This window comes from Lissotriton vulgaris, unplaced genomic scaffold (assembly GCF_964263255.1).
Source record: "Lissotriton vulgaris unplaced genomic scaffold, aLisVul1.2 SCAFFOLD_2419, whole genome shotgun sequence".
Classification (NCBI taxonomy): Eukaryota; Metazoa; Chordata; class Amphibia; order Caudata; family Salamandridae; genus Lissotriton; species Lissotriton vulgaris.
The window spans coordinates 116145-132869 of NW_028249492.1; the positions used below are offsets into that span (position 1 = coordinate 116145).

The 16725-nt window shown below is 45.5% G+C and overlaps 1 protein-coding gene across 1 annotated transcript in view; it reads right to left on the bottom strand.

Moving 5' to 3' along the window:
- Positions 1-4642: 4642 nt before the first annotated feature.
- Positions 4643-16725, bottom strand: part of LOC147663559 (general transcription and DNA repair factor IIH helicase subunit XPD-like) — a gene marked incomplete at its 5' end in the record, with an annotated part of 227504 nt that continues 215421 nt past the window's right edge. The window contains 2 exons of the mRNA XM_086950360.1: positions 4643-4719; positions 5197-5315. Of these exons, the coding sequence (XP_086806486.1) occupies positions 4643-4719; positions 5197-5315 (196 nt within the window). The remainder of the gene's footprint in view (positions 4720-5196; positions 5316-16725) is intronic.

The following is a 16725-nucleotide window of genomic DNA, read 5'->3' on the forward strand; positions in this document are numbered from 1 at the left end:
TCGGGTGGCGGGAGCAGTCTCTTCCAGTTTCTCTATCAGGCGCGGCACCAGGCAGGGATGCCCCCTCTCGCCATATTTATTCGCCCTGGCTATGGAACCGTTAGCGGCGTGTGTGCGCATAGATGCACAGCTAAGGGGCTTTGAGTGGGCTCTGGGGCTGTCCGACAGGATTGCATTATATGCGGATGATGTCCTTTTTTTTCTTACGGGTCTGGATAGAACAGGGCAGCGCCTCCTGCGGATCATGTAGATCTTCGGGGAATCATTGGGCTGTACATGAACCTCCGCAAATTCACGCTGTGGGTGCTGGGGGAGCGGACGAGGGTCGGCGATTGGGCATCCACGCTTCAGGTGGCGGTGGGGGGCCTCAAATATCTGGGTGTGTTTTTATCAGAGGTGCCGGCCATCTCCTGGGAGCGGAATCTGGTGCCGGTGTGGGAGCGAGTTCGTACAGATCTCAAGATCTGGTCGCATGTGCCTCTGACACTCTATGGCAGATCAGCAATTTTTAAGATGGTAGCGCTCCCTCTGCTTCTTTACCAGCTACAGAATCACCCGTACCCGATCCCGCCTAAATGGTCCGGCTGGTGAATTCTGTGCTCGGGCAGTTTTTGTGGGAGGGTGGAGCTGTGCATGTGGCGCTGCGCACATGCTTCCTTTCCACCTATTGTGGAGGGTTGGCGACCTCAGACATCCTCTCATACGATCAGGCTTCGCACCTACTGGTCCTGAATGAGTGGTGGTATGGCGACAGGGGGAACCCAACGTATGCATTGGAACGCTATCTTATGGGGTCCCACATACTGCACACTATTCTTTACTTGGCATCGCTGCAGGGCGCGCTGCCATCGGTCACGCGGGTGGTGTTTCAACTTTGGAGGCAAGCACTGCGCCGCATGGGGTGGTGGAATACTCTGACCGGGGAAACCCCCCCTGTGGAACAACGGGCGTTTGCCCAGCCTCGCAGGACTACAGGGCTTCCAGGGTTGGGATGTCCTTGGAATCTCGACCCTGCGGGACGTTCTGAGGGGCACGACACTCAAGTCCTTTCAAGACTTACAAAAGGAATTTGGCATGCCCCGTTCCCAGTTCTTTCGGTACCTTCAGGTCCACCATGCACTGTCCCCTAGCCTAGCGGGACTAGAGTCTCTCCCTGAGTTTAGTCCACTGAAAGCAAAAATATCTATGGGGGACCTGGAGACCACGAAGATTTCCCAAATCTAGCAGTCCCTGGTTACGCATTGCTCCCCTATGCTGCAGAGGCTCCGGGAGACATGGGAGGAGGACGTGGGCACACTTGAGGAGGAGGATTGGAGGGAGGCTCTGGCTGCCCCCAGGGGTGCGGCCATAGCAATGAGTCTCCACCTCATCCAATTTAAATACCTACACAGGGTCTACTTCACCAGGGTTTTTGCTGAGACGTGCAGGGTTGATTGCCTCCCCGGAGTGTCTCCAATGTGGCCGGGTGGAGGGCACGTTTCTGCATACTGTCTGGTGCTGTAGCCCCCTGGACCGGTTCTGGAGGGGGGGTCTTTGCCTGCTTGTTGGAGACGTTGGGGTGGGAGCTCCCACATACGCCACAGTTCGCCCTGCTGCACGTTATGGAGGGGGTTGGGGGCAATGTGTATAAATGACACCTGATGCAGCTTGGTCTCACATTGGCAAAACAGGATAATTGCAGGGCATGGAAAGATCCACGGACCCAGTCTGTGGTGGCGTGGAAAAATGGCCTAGACTTTTGTACGTGATTGGAACAGCCAATCTTTGTTGCCAGGGGATGCCCACGAAAGCTCTAAAAAACATGGAAGTGTTGGGCAGAATACGTTGGCCTGTGGCTAGAGCCTCCTGTTGTAACAGAAGATCTTCCGGGGAGTGACTGATGGGACGTATGGCTTTGTCTTGGTGTCGGGTGGGGGGCCCGGGGGGCATGTGTACATATGCAGCTATTCCTCTGTGCTATGGAGTTAGTTTGTAGATTGGACTCTGTGGACCTTGTGCGACTTTGGGGGGAGGGTGTGGGGGGGGAATTGGGGGTGGGGGTCTGTTGGAGGGGGGCTGTAGTTTCATATGCATAGTTCTGTCTTTTATTTGCTCGTTTTACAAAAAAGAAAAGTCGGTTGCCTTCCCGCTGATGTAATGTTTGATACTGCAGTTGTCTCTGGAGTGCAGAGCCCTGCAACATATGTGCAGTCTGACAATGAAATAGGTTTAAAAAAAAAAAAAAAAACACAACAACCTTTCCTCTCATTTCTGTGATGGAAAGTTCTGGAATCTGCACGGATCCACAAACTTCTACCCACCCAGCATTCCCCCAAGTCTCCCGATAAAAATTGTACCTTAACCTCAGTTGTGTGGGTAGGCTTAGTGCCCGTAACAGGAAACCGCCCAAAATGTACTGTGGAGACTTCAAAATTATTGTTTACAAAAAGACCTTGTTTTGCGAGGGAGTCACCTGCGTTTTTTTTTAATCTTGGGCTCGGAGACCATCTAGGGAAACTTACCAATCCCAGACATTTCTGAAAACTAAACAACCGGGGTAGTCCAGGGATGGGTGGCTTGCGTGGGTCTCTCAATGTTTACCTATCCAGAATCCCCTGTAAACCTCAAATTTAGCTACAAAACTAAAATCGAATTTTTCCATACATTTTTGTGTGGGATCACTGTACCTGCAAAAATGTCCTACCACCCAGTGTTCCCCATAGTCTTAGTTGTGTGTGTGCCCAATGCAGAATCGCCTAAAAATGTATTTTAAAAAAAATATAGCACTTAGAGTTTGTTGTGCTATCTCGACAATCCCTATATTTTTGGCCCTTCCCAGTCGCAGGCCCTTGGCCCACCAACCCAATTAGTAGGGGCCTAAACAAATGTTTCCCCACTTCTACATATATAACTTTCATTTTTCCTTTTATTCTCCGGCTAGTTCACTCACTCATGTTATTCATGGATGTTCTTTCCTGTTGTTGATTGTATGATGGCTTGCCACTGGTTCACAGTTTTGTAGGCCTCAGAACACACCCAATTTGAATGAGTTTTCGGCTGTCTCTTAATTAATTCACAAGATTAAAGTTTGAATAAAATGCTCACTTTCAAAGCATTAAAGTATTTAGATTGGTCTCTTATGTAACTGAACAAAGGTAGACTGACAAATATATAATTCATAACTGATGCACTGTACTTACTAGCTTGTCAGGAGGGCCTAAATTGTGTATTGAATGTGGAAATATAGCTCCTTGGTTTGAAAATTTTAGGGGGTTGTGACAAGATCTCAGAATGACCCCCAACAAATCCTGAACTTCAAAAGTGTATCCTTTTAGGTTGTAGCAAGATAGGTTAAACTATAAGTAGATTGTTATTATATGGTACTAGTGGCTACCTTTTTATTTTCAAGGATTTCTAATGAGTTTCTTAAAGTAATTTTTTTGTTATTTGTAGACAAACTTATGTTCAGAATTATGATTGTCCAAAACTGGATGCACTGTTCCTTGGCTCAACTGATGTTTTTTGGACAAAGGGGTAATTGTTTGATATTTCATAGGTGACGAAATCTAGTGAATTTGTGTTTTGTTTTAAAACGCTGCTGGTGTTTTTCCCAGGACTAATTTGGTGAGCCCATTTGTTGACCGTTTCAATTTTGGTTCACTCACGTTTGTGGTAGACGCCTCTTCTTTTTGTTTTGTTGTGTTGTCCACCTACATTTGAAGTGTTTGGAAAACCATTTGGACAACAGTGTTTCAACCTATTGGCAGTTTACGTCTGAGTTATATCTGCAGAGTATCATGCTTTCTGGGAGTGCAGTTAAGGTAGTTGGTCTGAGAGTAGCCAAACCCACACAGAGAGCAACTGAAAGCATTCCCCCAGCGTCATGGCTTACCATGATGTCATGGCAGAGTTATAAATAATCAGAGCGGCTGTCACCACACTCCATACTGTGGTAAGGGTGTTAAGATCTGCGAGCCAACGCAATCTTCAGTCAGCGCTGCTGCCAGATGCTTCCATGGGTCTGTGGGAAGGCAGCAGCAGCGAGCGCTGAATGGCAACACCCCACGCCACTGGCGATGCTAATGGGGCTGTCGGCCTCCCCCTGCCACTTCCGGTAGATTGAACGTGACTAGGGGGTGCGGCGCAGCGAGCACTGCACTGCAGGAGCGGCCAGGGGGAGACACCGGAGTCTTTACTCACCACTGCTGCCTCTTCAACGGGCCCGCAGGAGAAAGGCAGCTCGATGCTCCAATAAGGCTCGCTGCCCCCCACAGGAGACTCCTCCTCTTCCGCCTTCCACACTAACAGGTACTGCGTCAGGAACATGCGCAGTACCGTCCTGCATGATGCATTGACCGAGTCTCGCGCGACACACTCGCCCATGGCAGCTGACACACTAACGTTTTGCAACAGTTTGGAAAGCTCTGCTGTAGACTGTGGTGTTTGAAAAGAAAACATGAGAGTTGGATAGACCAATGGATGAAGAGTTGCGACAAACTTCGCTCCGCATATGCATTAGGTATTTATCATTATTTATGAATTTGTTTTGTTAAATGAGGCTGGCAAAACAACTAAAGCGGCCTCTATCAACAACCCCAAAAAATGGAGAGAAACAGAAAAAAAACAAAGATAAAAAAAGAAAGAATGACAAGTGATAAATGAATTACAGATGAGAGTCGCTGAGAGAGAAGAATGTGTTGTGTCCTTGCTTCTTTAAGAAGGAATAGAGAATAAGGGAAACTGAAAGTAAGAGTTACGAGCAAGACATATAATTCAGATCACAACTAACAGTAAACATTACACTTTGCTAGACTATGAATGTTCTGTAATAAAACAAAGTGGTGGGCCAGTACCTATTTAACAAAAACTTTCAAAAAAGTGTATTGACACTGATACTCAGAACATTGCATATTTTTGCCCCAGGGGAACTGAAGATGCCATATATGTAAACAAGGTGGAAAGACCAATGCAGCCTCTGGCACAGATGTGTAGTGCTATATTACTATTCCCTAGTGTCCAAGGACCTCCTTGTCTTTGAAATATGTGTCAACAAACTAAATTACTCTTAACATATACAAAAGGGATTTTTCCACTTTTGCCCTTGTGGATTAGATATTATAAATATGTCATTTAGCTACAGGCTTTTCATATTTAAGGTAGTACTATAAGCGCCTCCATACTTTTAGGCTACATGTCCATGTAGGCTGTCATTCTTACCTTTGGCGTAGGTGCTAACTAGGGTGGCAAAGTTGGCAATGAGTGTGATCGGGGAAAAATCTGCAATATCTGCAATCTCCAATGTGCGTAGCAGCGAACGAAGACGCTCAGAGCAAAATCTACACAGGGAAGAAAAGTGAAAATGTTGCCATAACATGCTACTTATTTATTAAAAATTACATGTTACCAAAAAGTTGACCGGAAATGTGATGAAAGAAGTTACTTGTATCTAAGTACAGTTCTCCAGTATTGGTATATTTAAGGGATTCACATACTAGAATAATTCCTTGTCATCTAGTTAACAGTCCCATTAAAAATCAGCTAACAAAGTAAATATGCACTGCACTAAACTACCCCCAACCCCTGCCCACCAAAGGAGACCAGCATAGTTCATATTTCAAAATACAATTGTGAAACGTTATTAAGCCAGGTGAGCCACGGAAAAAGAAAAAGGTCTGCATGCAAAACTATAGTAGAATACCAAAGCGAAAAAATTAGAGTTATAGGTTAGTTACTTGTTTCTTCTCCCGTACTGGATCCTTTATAGAGCCAAAAGCTTGAATCAGAATAGCAAGAAATGCATTACAATTTTGTGAATGCAATATAGCAGAAAGAGGGGGGGGAACATGCTTATTGGAACAATTTACACAGGGTGCTTGGCCACTACCAAGTCTTTAGATAATTTTGCATGTGAACAGTAGTGCCTCATGAAAGTGAGTTGGATCTTCCACGAGGCTGCTCAGCTAATATCAATAAGTTGTATTTGCAAGAACGATTGTTACTGGATCCAAGTAACTTTTTCTTCCAATAACACTTCTACCTGCAGATATTCCTCATCTTTCAAGCAGATTCCAAAGCAGTATCCCTCACAGGTGGTGGGTCTGAAGGATGGTAAGATGAGGCAATCCTGAAGGTCTGAGTACGCAGAATGGCTATCGATTTGCACCTCCGAGTCCACATAATAATGCTTGGCAACTGTGTGAAGTGAAGTCAATATTGCTGCACGACATGGGCAAGGCCGAGGTGGAAGCCTTTGCCTGGGTAGAGTGGGCCCAGATTCCATCTAGCATTTCCCTTTTTGCAAGGGCATAGCATAATTTGATGCACAACATTATCCAGTGGGACAGAGTTCTCTTCTAGGCTGTTTTACCCTTTTTGCTACCCGTCTATCCAATGAAGAGCTGGTCATCAGACCGTAACACTTTGGGGTGGTCAATCACAAGAGGGAATACAGTTCCTAATAAGGCAAAGGGAGCGAGGTCAGGTGAGAAGGCAAGGTTACCCTTAGAAAAGGAGGTAAAGGGGGATCCTTCCTTTCGGCATTGGGGTCCTCACACACCCAGCCTGCTGGGTGTCATGCTTCATCATAGTGCTTGCTCCTCGTCAGGTCGGCGCTGCAATACCGGATGGGCACCCTATGAGGGGCTCTTTGGTGAAGATCTTTTATTCCTTGTCATATGGTGCCGTGGGTGTGAGGGACCTCAAAGTGTAGATGTGCTACGTGAAGGTCAATAGAGTGTGCAAAGGTAAAACAGGAAATGGAAGTCCAAACAAAATAATTGTAATGAATCTGGCTTCCAACCTGATTAAAAAATATATATATAGAGTGGCGCTTTTCTGATATAATGCGTCAGGATATTGCCCTCAACTTCATGTGGTCGAAGAAAGGACCTTTCAAGGACCTAAAAAGGACGGTCTATCTACACTATTAGTGGTGTTCTGGTTTACTAACCGTGATATACCACACAGTGAACCTCAAACAGTAGTACCTGTAAATGCGATGGCCAACCCAAAATGTATTGGTGACTGGCCACTCAATTCCTGGCAGGTAAAGACACCTGGAATTTCCAGTGTCAAGGCATGAACCGCAGGAATGTTGGAAGACCTACCCATACGCTGCCGGGGGGGTCTCTGTAGTTCGTATCTGACTGACCGTTTGAGATCCAGCTGATGCAGCTGCTTCTCCTTGGTGGGGTGGTGCATGAGCTAAAAGGTGGGAAGGGTAATAGATTGCCCTAGATCGTAAGGGGTCACCAAATTGGGGTCTAAAGCTGCTTTACTCACTAATGTGCCTCACTGACATAATAGCAACATGAAAAACAGTCTTAAGTGTCAGAAAGCACAGCTGACAACTGTGAAGCAAATCCAAGAGTGCACCCATCACAAAGGCTTAAACCAGGTTTATGTCCCATCGGGGCACGACAGAGCATTGGAAGAAACGGATTTGTCAGTCCCTTCAGAAGCCGTATTGTTGTAGGCAATTTAAACAGGTAACTGGTCAAGGAGGAAGAGGAAAGATGACAAGGCTACTAAGTATCCTTGTAGGATGCACACCTCAGAGCCAAGCTGGGCAAGCAAGAGCGCAAATCGGTGGATCTCAGATAGGCGAGCCTTCAAGGGATCTACTTCCTATTCTACACACCAAGTAGATAAGATCACATCGATCACATCTGATGACAGTAGGACGTAGCTCAAGGGTCCCGTTCATTATCCAGGCATGAAGGTGGAGGCTTTTCAGGTTGGAGTGCAGAATCTGCTCCTCTGTTTGAGAGAGGAGGTCCGCCCTGCGAGGCAGATGGAGTGGGTTTTACAAAGAGAGGTACATAAAGTCTGCATTACACATACTTCTCTGCATGTCTAACCAATGAAGATGAGTTGCACTCAGCCCAAGTGAATCTTCTTCAGAACATGAGGGATCAAGGAAATAGAAATCAGATAGACATCCTGATGGTTGGTGACTAGCCAAATCCCATGCTACTGAGCCCACTTCCAAAGTCTCAATACTTCTTTACAGAGATGGTGACAGATCGTCTGTCAAGACCTATTAAGACAGACAGCGAATGAAAGGAAAGCATGCCTTGAGCACCAACCGAATCACCCTCAATATGATTAGGTTGCTGCTCAGGAGACTAAATTCCTGTAATCTCCAGTTCCTACAGATGAGCATCCCACTTGAAGATGGCTGCATCCATTACTACAGTAGCCACACAACAGGAAACCAGAAGGACGTGCCTTGAATTAGGTTCTTCTCTGCCAACTACCAGACTAGGTCCACCGCAGAATTCCAGAACACCAAAATGGTGTCTTCAAGATATCATTCATGTTGAAAACACTGACTTAGGGGGCCTTTATTGGAGAGACATCATGTGTTAGCACTTGTGCATGACCAAGAGGATGCAGGAAAGTAGCAGACCTAGCAGGTAGAGAATAGTCATGACTGGCATACAAGCTCCCTCCCGAAACATCAGATTCAAATTCTGAATGTTCCAGATCCTCTCTGACTGAAGGAAAGCTCAAAGCAATATTATAACCAGTACAACCCCTGTAAACAAGAGGCGCTGAGAAGGCTCTGGGTGAGTCTTAAACATGTTGATGGAATAACCCAAGTCAAACATCAGAGATGCTTTCGCTTGGAAGTGGTGTGAGACTATCTTCAGCAAGGTGGCTCTGAGCAGCTAGTCTTATACATACAGGGTTACCAAGGTCCTCAACCTCCTGAGATATGACAAGACCACTGTCATACTAATGAAGACTAGAGGAGATAATGTCAATCCGAACAGGAGGACTGCGAAATGGTAGGGATTGAACTCTACCAGGAACCATAGCAACCTCCTGTGTGACTGCAAGACTGGTTAAATTGAAAAAAGCATCCAGTGAGTCCAAAGACACCATTATGTGTTCTGCTTTCACCACCAGAAGTATCTGAAACTGGGACAGCATCTTCAACGTTTCCTTGCACAGGTAAATTGTCAGGAACGGCCGTAGCGGCACCTACCTCACTCGTACCTGAACTAAAACTCCCATGATGCTCTACGGGGAGGAGGTACTTGAGGCGACGCCACGCATCGGCCAAAGTGTGTAATTCTGGATTTCGACGTTTCTCGCTCTCGGCTGAGAGGAAGTGTTCAAGGCAGGAGGAAGCCGCCCTTATGCTCCGATGGTCGTGGATCCTGGACCAGCTGGAAGTAGAGGAAAGCAGGAACAACCGGAAGTTCAGCATTCATGGGTGTCATGGAAGGTTCGTGAACACACCATTTCTTGGGAGCAATGCGACTGGCAGCTCAGCTGCTTTCATTGAGTTTAGTGTTTTCCAGAGGAGAATGTGGTGGTGAAAGGAACCACGCATTCCCATGTCTGGAGTGATTGGGCTGAGTTCTTATCAGCTGGATTATTGAGCAAAGGATTTTGTGCTGACCATAGCGGAACGCAGTGGTGATAGGAACCACGCGTTTCCGTGTATGGAAGAGTACTTTGGAGATCCATAAAGGTGTTGCCATTTATCAGAGCGGTGGTAGTCAACCACGCTGTACCGTGTCTGGGGATGATTCAGGAGGCATTGTACTTTCTTTTTTCCTTTGGATTCATTTTCTTTATTTTTGGAATGGGCAAAACAAATCTCCTAACGTATTAGGGACGGTGTGGTGTAGAATTATCGCTATAAACAACTGGGACATAAAAAGTCATTCCTTGTGGGCATTGCACAGACGATGGTATGTATGGGATATGCCTGAGGATAAATGCGCTGACGACATGCTGTGCACATTGGTTCCCTGATTGTGAGAATTCTCTGTTTCAGGCTTGATGCATAGCCAGAGTGATGTCCCAGTGGTTGTACAGATCAGAAGAATTGCTGTTTGCTAACAAGGTATAGAAAGGGCATAGTGAAACTTCATGAGAGTAGCCTTTTTTCTTGCTTTGTTTATATCCTTGTCTTTTGTTGTTACAGGTTCCTTTTCCCCTTGCTGTCTCTTCCCATTCCTTTCCCTCGCCTAATCACTCTGTGTCTATATTGGGGTGTTGGCGATATCAGGAGGTGGACACTTACTTGCGGCAACTGGATCCTGCGGAGCGTATCATGACATAAATGTTCAAGAGCATGAGGACAAGGATCAGAAGAAAACAGTTGGCCTTCTTGGGAACCAGGAAGTACATAGAGTAGGCACCCTGCCGAATTTCCTATTATGGCACCAATGCCACTGCTCCTTTCTTCAGCAGAGCTGCCACCTCCTACTGCAATATTAGAACATGGTCCTCTGATGTAGTGAGGTGACTGTAGGAAAGGTAGGGCATATCCACTTTCTACAATCTGAAGAACCCACTGTTATGGTCTTCCAGGCCTGTCAAAAGGAAAATACCCACCATGCAAAATGCCAAACATGCATCTTCAAGGGTAAGCTAAAATGGCTTTCCTGTGTGTTGATGGGGAGGGGTAGGAGGGCTGCTGAGTCTGACAGCCTCTTACTTTGACTCTGCCTTTGTATTGTTGAACCAAGGAACTTTGTTGCTGAAAGGGATGGGAAGCTTGGTGTAGTTGACACTGGATCCCCTTTGAGAAGCCCAGAAATTTCCAAAACCACCTGTAACCTTTTGCAGGGAATTAGAGATCAGGCTGTGACTCTCCGAGACTTTACGTTTTCTAAGGTCACATCTGCCTGGTCTCCAAAGAGATGCACAAGTCAAAAGGTGTATCCATTACTGTGGCTTCGACAACCCACAAAGAAATCAGGGGATCGTAGCAGGATATATCGGAGCAGGCCTTCAGAGGAACACATGGTTCTGTCTACTGTGTCTCCTGTGTCCAAACTAGCTGTAATAATACACTGGATGTGTCCTGCCATCACAGACGACCTCTGCAAATGGTCTTTCAGATTAGCTGGGAGACTAAACTAGGCATGATAACTGCTGCCTTACCCACAAAGCATGGGTGTATCATCCTAAAAGGCAGGTAGTGTTAAGGGAATGGAATGCCAGGTTTCCTGCTGAGGAACTCTTTTTCGCAACTGCCTCTAGTTTTTTGGATTATCTGTCTGTCGAGTCGATGGAGAAGGATCTCTGGGTTCTGTCTGGTGCAAGAAGAGGCCTACACCACAAGACTCTCCAGTGAAAGAAGAACAGGCAGGCTTGCCTGATGCCCTGACGCTACCCTGTAACGCTTAGCAACTGTTCAGCTTACTACTTACAAATATAGGATCTAGGGTGGGGACTTTTGAGTGAGTGGGTCCAGTGATCAACTGGTGGAAAACCAATTCTATAGTGAGCAGGCATGATCTCTGGCAAAATGGTGCTTTTTCAAACCTGATGTTGAGATCCCAAAGGATGCAAAGGTTTTTGTGGTCCATTCAATTGTATTTTATTGTATCCAGGGTAGGCTGAGAAAGTTGTGGGAAAGGGAGAAGTGGAAAAGCATTGTTTCGCGTTCTGAAAATTTCATGTAATCAATCAATCAGAGTACTTGTAAAGCGCGCTACTTACCCGTGAGGGTCTCATGGCGCTATGGGGAGGGGGGGGGGGGTGCTGCTACTGCTCGAAAAGCCAGGTCTTGAGGAGTCTTCTGAAGGCGAGGTGGTCTTGGGTCTGCCGTATGTGGGTAGGGAGGGTGTTCCAGGTCTTGGCGGCGAGGTAGGAGAAGGATCTGCCCCATCGTTGTTTACATTTGTACTATTTCTGAAGAAAGTGACGTAGCCCATGTAGATGTTTTTGTGTGAATGGGTGTTAAATTATCTCCTAAGGTTGCTATAATGAAGAGCGGGTTTAGTTTGCAAGTCTACTAGTGGGTCTTACATGCGATTTCTGTTTTTGCTTCATGCTCTAGCATTGATTAGCATAGATGACTGACAGTTGTTTGAGTCAGGAATGACTGAGACATCCAACATATTGTGCCATGCTCAAGATTAGTCTCTGGAGGGGAAGAGACAATATGTTGAGTTTTGCTGAAGCTGGGTTAGGGTCAGTTATGTCTGGTGCACTTTCCAATACTTCGTCCCTCATGACAGCATGGTAGTAAAATATTTTTGAATTGTTATTGGAGTTTTGTAGAGGGGCACTGCTGGTTGACTTCATGAGATGGTCATTTGTACTGATTTCTGATTAACCTTTTACTATTTTATCCCTCTGGATTGGTAGATAAGGTTTTATTGCATTCTTAATATTCACATTTTGAACAACAGTGTTTTTGGTTGAGTTGGTAGCACACTTTTTGACAGATTCGACTGGTCAATGCTGCTGCAAATCTAAGTGCTGACCTGTTATATTAGTTGGTGGTCGGGAGGTGATACTGTCTTTTTCATCATTGGCTGTGCAGGATGCCATTGATGATTCAGGTGAGAGGCCTGGAGATTGCTCAGAAGGCAGCTCTGGCTAGATTGGCAGCATGGGTGGCAAATATGATACAGTGGAGGGTTTGCCAAATTGGTCCAGTATGTTTCGAAGTGAATTTACATGGTTTGGTTGGATGGGAGGTAGAAGTCATTAGACTGGGGGCAAGGTAGAGGCCTATATTAATTGGGAAAGTGCTTTAGAGGAAGAATGGTCAAGGGAAGCACTGAATGAGGGGTTAGAAAGAGCATCATTGAGAGTGTTAAGAGTTGAGGCGATTGATATATTGGTTCAAATCTGCATCGTTTAGAATGGATATCATAAGGGGCAAGAATAAGAAGTGTTAGTCAATACTGATGTGCTTTGGAGATCCAGAATAGGATAATTGGTAAAAAATTGAGGCATGTAATTGCTGAAAGGATAGGGAAGAAAAGAATAAAGTGTGAGATGAGGTAGTGGAGTTAGTGAGAGATAACAAATGGGATCCTGTTGGAGAGTGTGGTAGTAGAGGATGTGTTGCCAGTGGTTAGTCTTTAGGGAGCAAGTCAATGTGTGATGAGAAAAGGGTAATGGAAGAAGGGAGGTACTGGATGAGGGGATGGAAGTGGAGTTAGGACAAACAAGCATGAGTTTGATGATATAGAAGGAAGGTCAATGGAGGGGTAGGATACCTTTCTAGGATGAAGGCAGTACAGCCAGTAGTGTTTTTCTTTCAGGGTTCACCGTAGCTCTTTTAAGAGTGTCATTACAGGTTATCCGATTAATAGGCACTCTTGTACCCTTAAAATTATTTTGAGTAGTTGGTTTCTCATTGACTGTTAAAGGCTCTTATCTATGGTATTATGAATGTTGGGAAGAGTTTGTGTTTCTTTGAAGGGATTAGTCCAAATGGTTGATCTGGTGCAGCAGAAACCTATATACCAGGAGTGAATTCTGGGCAGCAGACACTCAGTTACCAATTTCCATCTTGCAAAGGGAAAGTTCAGGAGGAGTCCTCATGGATCAGAATGGAGCCAATCTGGGATATGCTTGTGAAACATATCAGGCTTTTGGTTCAGGTACTTCAGGTTTAGTGCTTTTTTAAATCTCTTATTATTGATCTTTATATTTTTCCATCAATCATTCGTGAATATTCGGTTTGCAGAAAGTAGTAATCTGGCAATGCTTGCATAAATACTTGTGTGTCTTGGTGTAAAAGTAGCCCAGTTGAATAAGGAAGTAAGGTAAAGGGGGCGGGGGGTGGGGGAGGGGGGGGAGGTAGAGGGGCTGAACACCAGGCGGGTCACAGCTGACAACCATGAGCGGGTCATAGATGCATTGCTCTACGTGAGGCCATCAAGATCCCCCCCCCCACCTGCGCCTGCCTAACTAGCCACCACACCATACTGCCCTTATCAGACAGCTACAGCCGAATGGCGCAATATACGACACAGTATATCCCAGTTCTACCTCCCGTGTTTGTTTTAGTTTCTGTCATTACTGGCACAAAACATCCCATATAATACAGGTCAAATAGCGAGAGTGCACTTCACATCCGGACACGCAATACAGGCTAACTTGCATGAATATCGATACCGTCTCACCATTTGTTCCACAGAAACATTACCAAGCTTGGGACTGTACGAGAGGCCAAATGCCATGATGTTATACAACTTCATGTCAAGATGTACAATGTATATGATAGATCGTTTGTATCAATGTCATCGACACTGATGTGAAGTACTTAACTACTGAAAATGCCAATAAAAATGATTTAATAAAAAAAAAAAAAAAAAAAAAGGAGGGGGGTACAGGAGGCCATGGACTGGCTTGGGACAAGTAAGAGCCTTGGTAAGTTGAAAAAGCAGCTTACTGAGTACTTTTCTCCATTGCTGCTTGGCATAGTCTTGTTTCATCAGAAAGAAACTGGGATGAGGGGGGGGGGGGGGGGGGCAACATCATATTTGGCATGTTTTATAAATTTGTCAAGTACTGTGTCCCAGTATCCTGCAACTGGGCTCCTTCGGACCCCTATTTTCCTCTCTGTGAAATACTGTACTCACTGCTTGAGCCCATTTTATGAACCATGTCTCCAGTTCGTCAATAGTGGAGCATGGGCATGCTTCCAATGAATGGAACTAGCATGCTTAGCTAGCATAAGACAGTGATTAGTAAATGTATCGGTGACCTTTTTATTGTTTTGCATGGGGAGCAAGCAAAGTAAACAACCATGCAGGTATTGCATTGCAAATGCTGGTTTAGATTCCAGGTGAATGGTGCTGCATTGCATTTTTGGCTGAACACTGTATTTCCCAGCAGCATTCTTTTGTCCGCGTTCCTGGAGGCCGACCTTGACGGACATAACTCAACCCTCCTGGGGTGAGCTGGATGTTGAGGCGGGCTGCGTTTTCCAGTAACACCGGCACTGGTGCAGCCAATGAAACTGTGATGATGCCCCCTGGGTGGAAACCATGAATGTTGGACTGACTGCGGAGCCCGAGCTAGCATGGCCAATGCCCGGTGGAGCTGTTTAGGCAGCTACAGAGGAGATTGGCTTTGGTTTCACCCCCTCGGCCGTCACCTACCCAGCCGGACAGTGGACATAGTTTTTCCTTGTCTCTTCGCTATGTTCCTTCCCTCCCCCACCTCCCCCTGTAATCCTATGGCTGCCTCCCCCTTCCTGCCATGCGTGGAGCCGTGGAGTCAGTTACCTTATGGTTTTTGCATTGGATTTTTGTATATCCCACCATTTTGAGATAATTGCTATCGGCTCCCGTGACCTGGGTACTCCTTCTTGGCGGTTTCGACCGATCCTCCATTCTGCTGGTCTCCTCCTTTGTTCTTCTGACTGACCTTTTTCCTCTAGTCGACCCCCCCCTTAGGTCTCCAACACCCCTCCCTTACTATACTTTCACTGATATAGAGGATGTCTTTTGGATTTTCTCCCCCTAGCTTGTTAGTTGGTTCTTTCACTTTGACTGTTTTGTCCCCCTGAAGTACTTCTCCCCCTTGCCGGTCTGCCTGACTTGATATGCATTCCTTACTCCTTTTTACCATTCCCCCTCTACCTTCCATGCCCCATTGGAAGTGTCTTGACTATGCTAGGCGCTAATAACTCATGTTATTGTTTAATCACTGTTTTTCTCCAATGTTATACGTTGCTCCTGTAACTGATGTAATTTTATTGTAACTGGTAACTCGCTGATCCTCATATAAAGCGCTCTGATACTTCCGATCTAGCCAGCGCTATATAAAACTCTGCAAATGAAATAAATAAATAAGGTAGTCGATCAGAGGGAACTCTGTTATTATAGATATATCCTTTATCACTTTGGACCAAAAAAGTTGTATTAGTGGGCAACTTCAAAACAAGATCCTGTTGCATGGCATTAGGGGCAAGCATCCAAAGTTGTGGGAATATTATCTGTAACCTAGGTGAGGTAGACTCTATGCAAAATATGAAATTTGATACACTGAAAGCGAGCATTGCAGGAGATTTTATGCAGGTATTTACAATGTTTTGTTGAAGATTGCAGGGATCTGTTAGCATGAGCTGAAAGCCATTTTGTATTTGGCAGCCATTTTAGTTAGCCATGTGCTCGCCATCTGCTGTTTCCCTCTTCCAGAGCATTGCACATGCTCAGAGGGGCCTGGCTAGTAAAATGCCCAGGCACCTAGTATAGAACTGTCAGGCTATTCTTACTACTGTGCTCAGTTTGGACTCTCCTCCCACTTTGTTGAGCAAGCAAATTTTGTATACCCATATTAGGCATTTTGCATGCTTACATGTGCCAGGACCTCCCCTTGGTTTTATGCTATGTACACCTAAGCATATACAAGGCCCCTGTTTTCTGTACTCCTTAGACTGCCTTATACAGTTTCCTGAGGGTACTGTGTGACGAAGTCTCCCTCATCTGAGGTTAATAAAATATGTTTCTTTGATATTACAGCTTCTGTGCCAATCTCTTCTTTGTTGGAGGTGTATCAGTGAGACCCCTGAGAAGGTTTCTATTTTCTACAAATGGCGCCTCAACGTGCACCTCATCAGAGAATGCAGCTATCCAAGGGAGTGGTCTTGACAGGAGACAGGAATCTACTGAGGAGGATAGGACAGGATTCTACTAAGGAGGTACCCTGTGCACGGAAATTCTGGAGATTCTAGGTCTCTGCAGCCCAGTATATTTCTGATCTTCCTGGTTTGATCCTCCAAATGTTTACCGCTCCTGACTGAGAACATTTTAGGCGTGAGTATTCCAGAAACGACCGTTAGGTTATTGAGGACTTGGCAGTTAGAATCTGGAGACCTATGCTCGGTAAGGTCATTTGTGAGATAGTAAGAGAAGTGCGCCCGCTGTGAAAATGTGATATAAAGTGAGATAAACGTGATATAAAGTGAGATAAATGACAAATAAAGTGAGATAACGTGAGATAAAGTGCAATAAAGTGAGATACAAA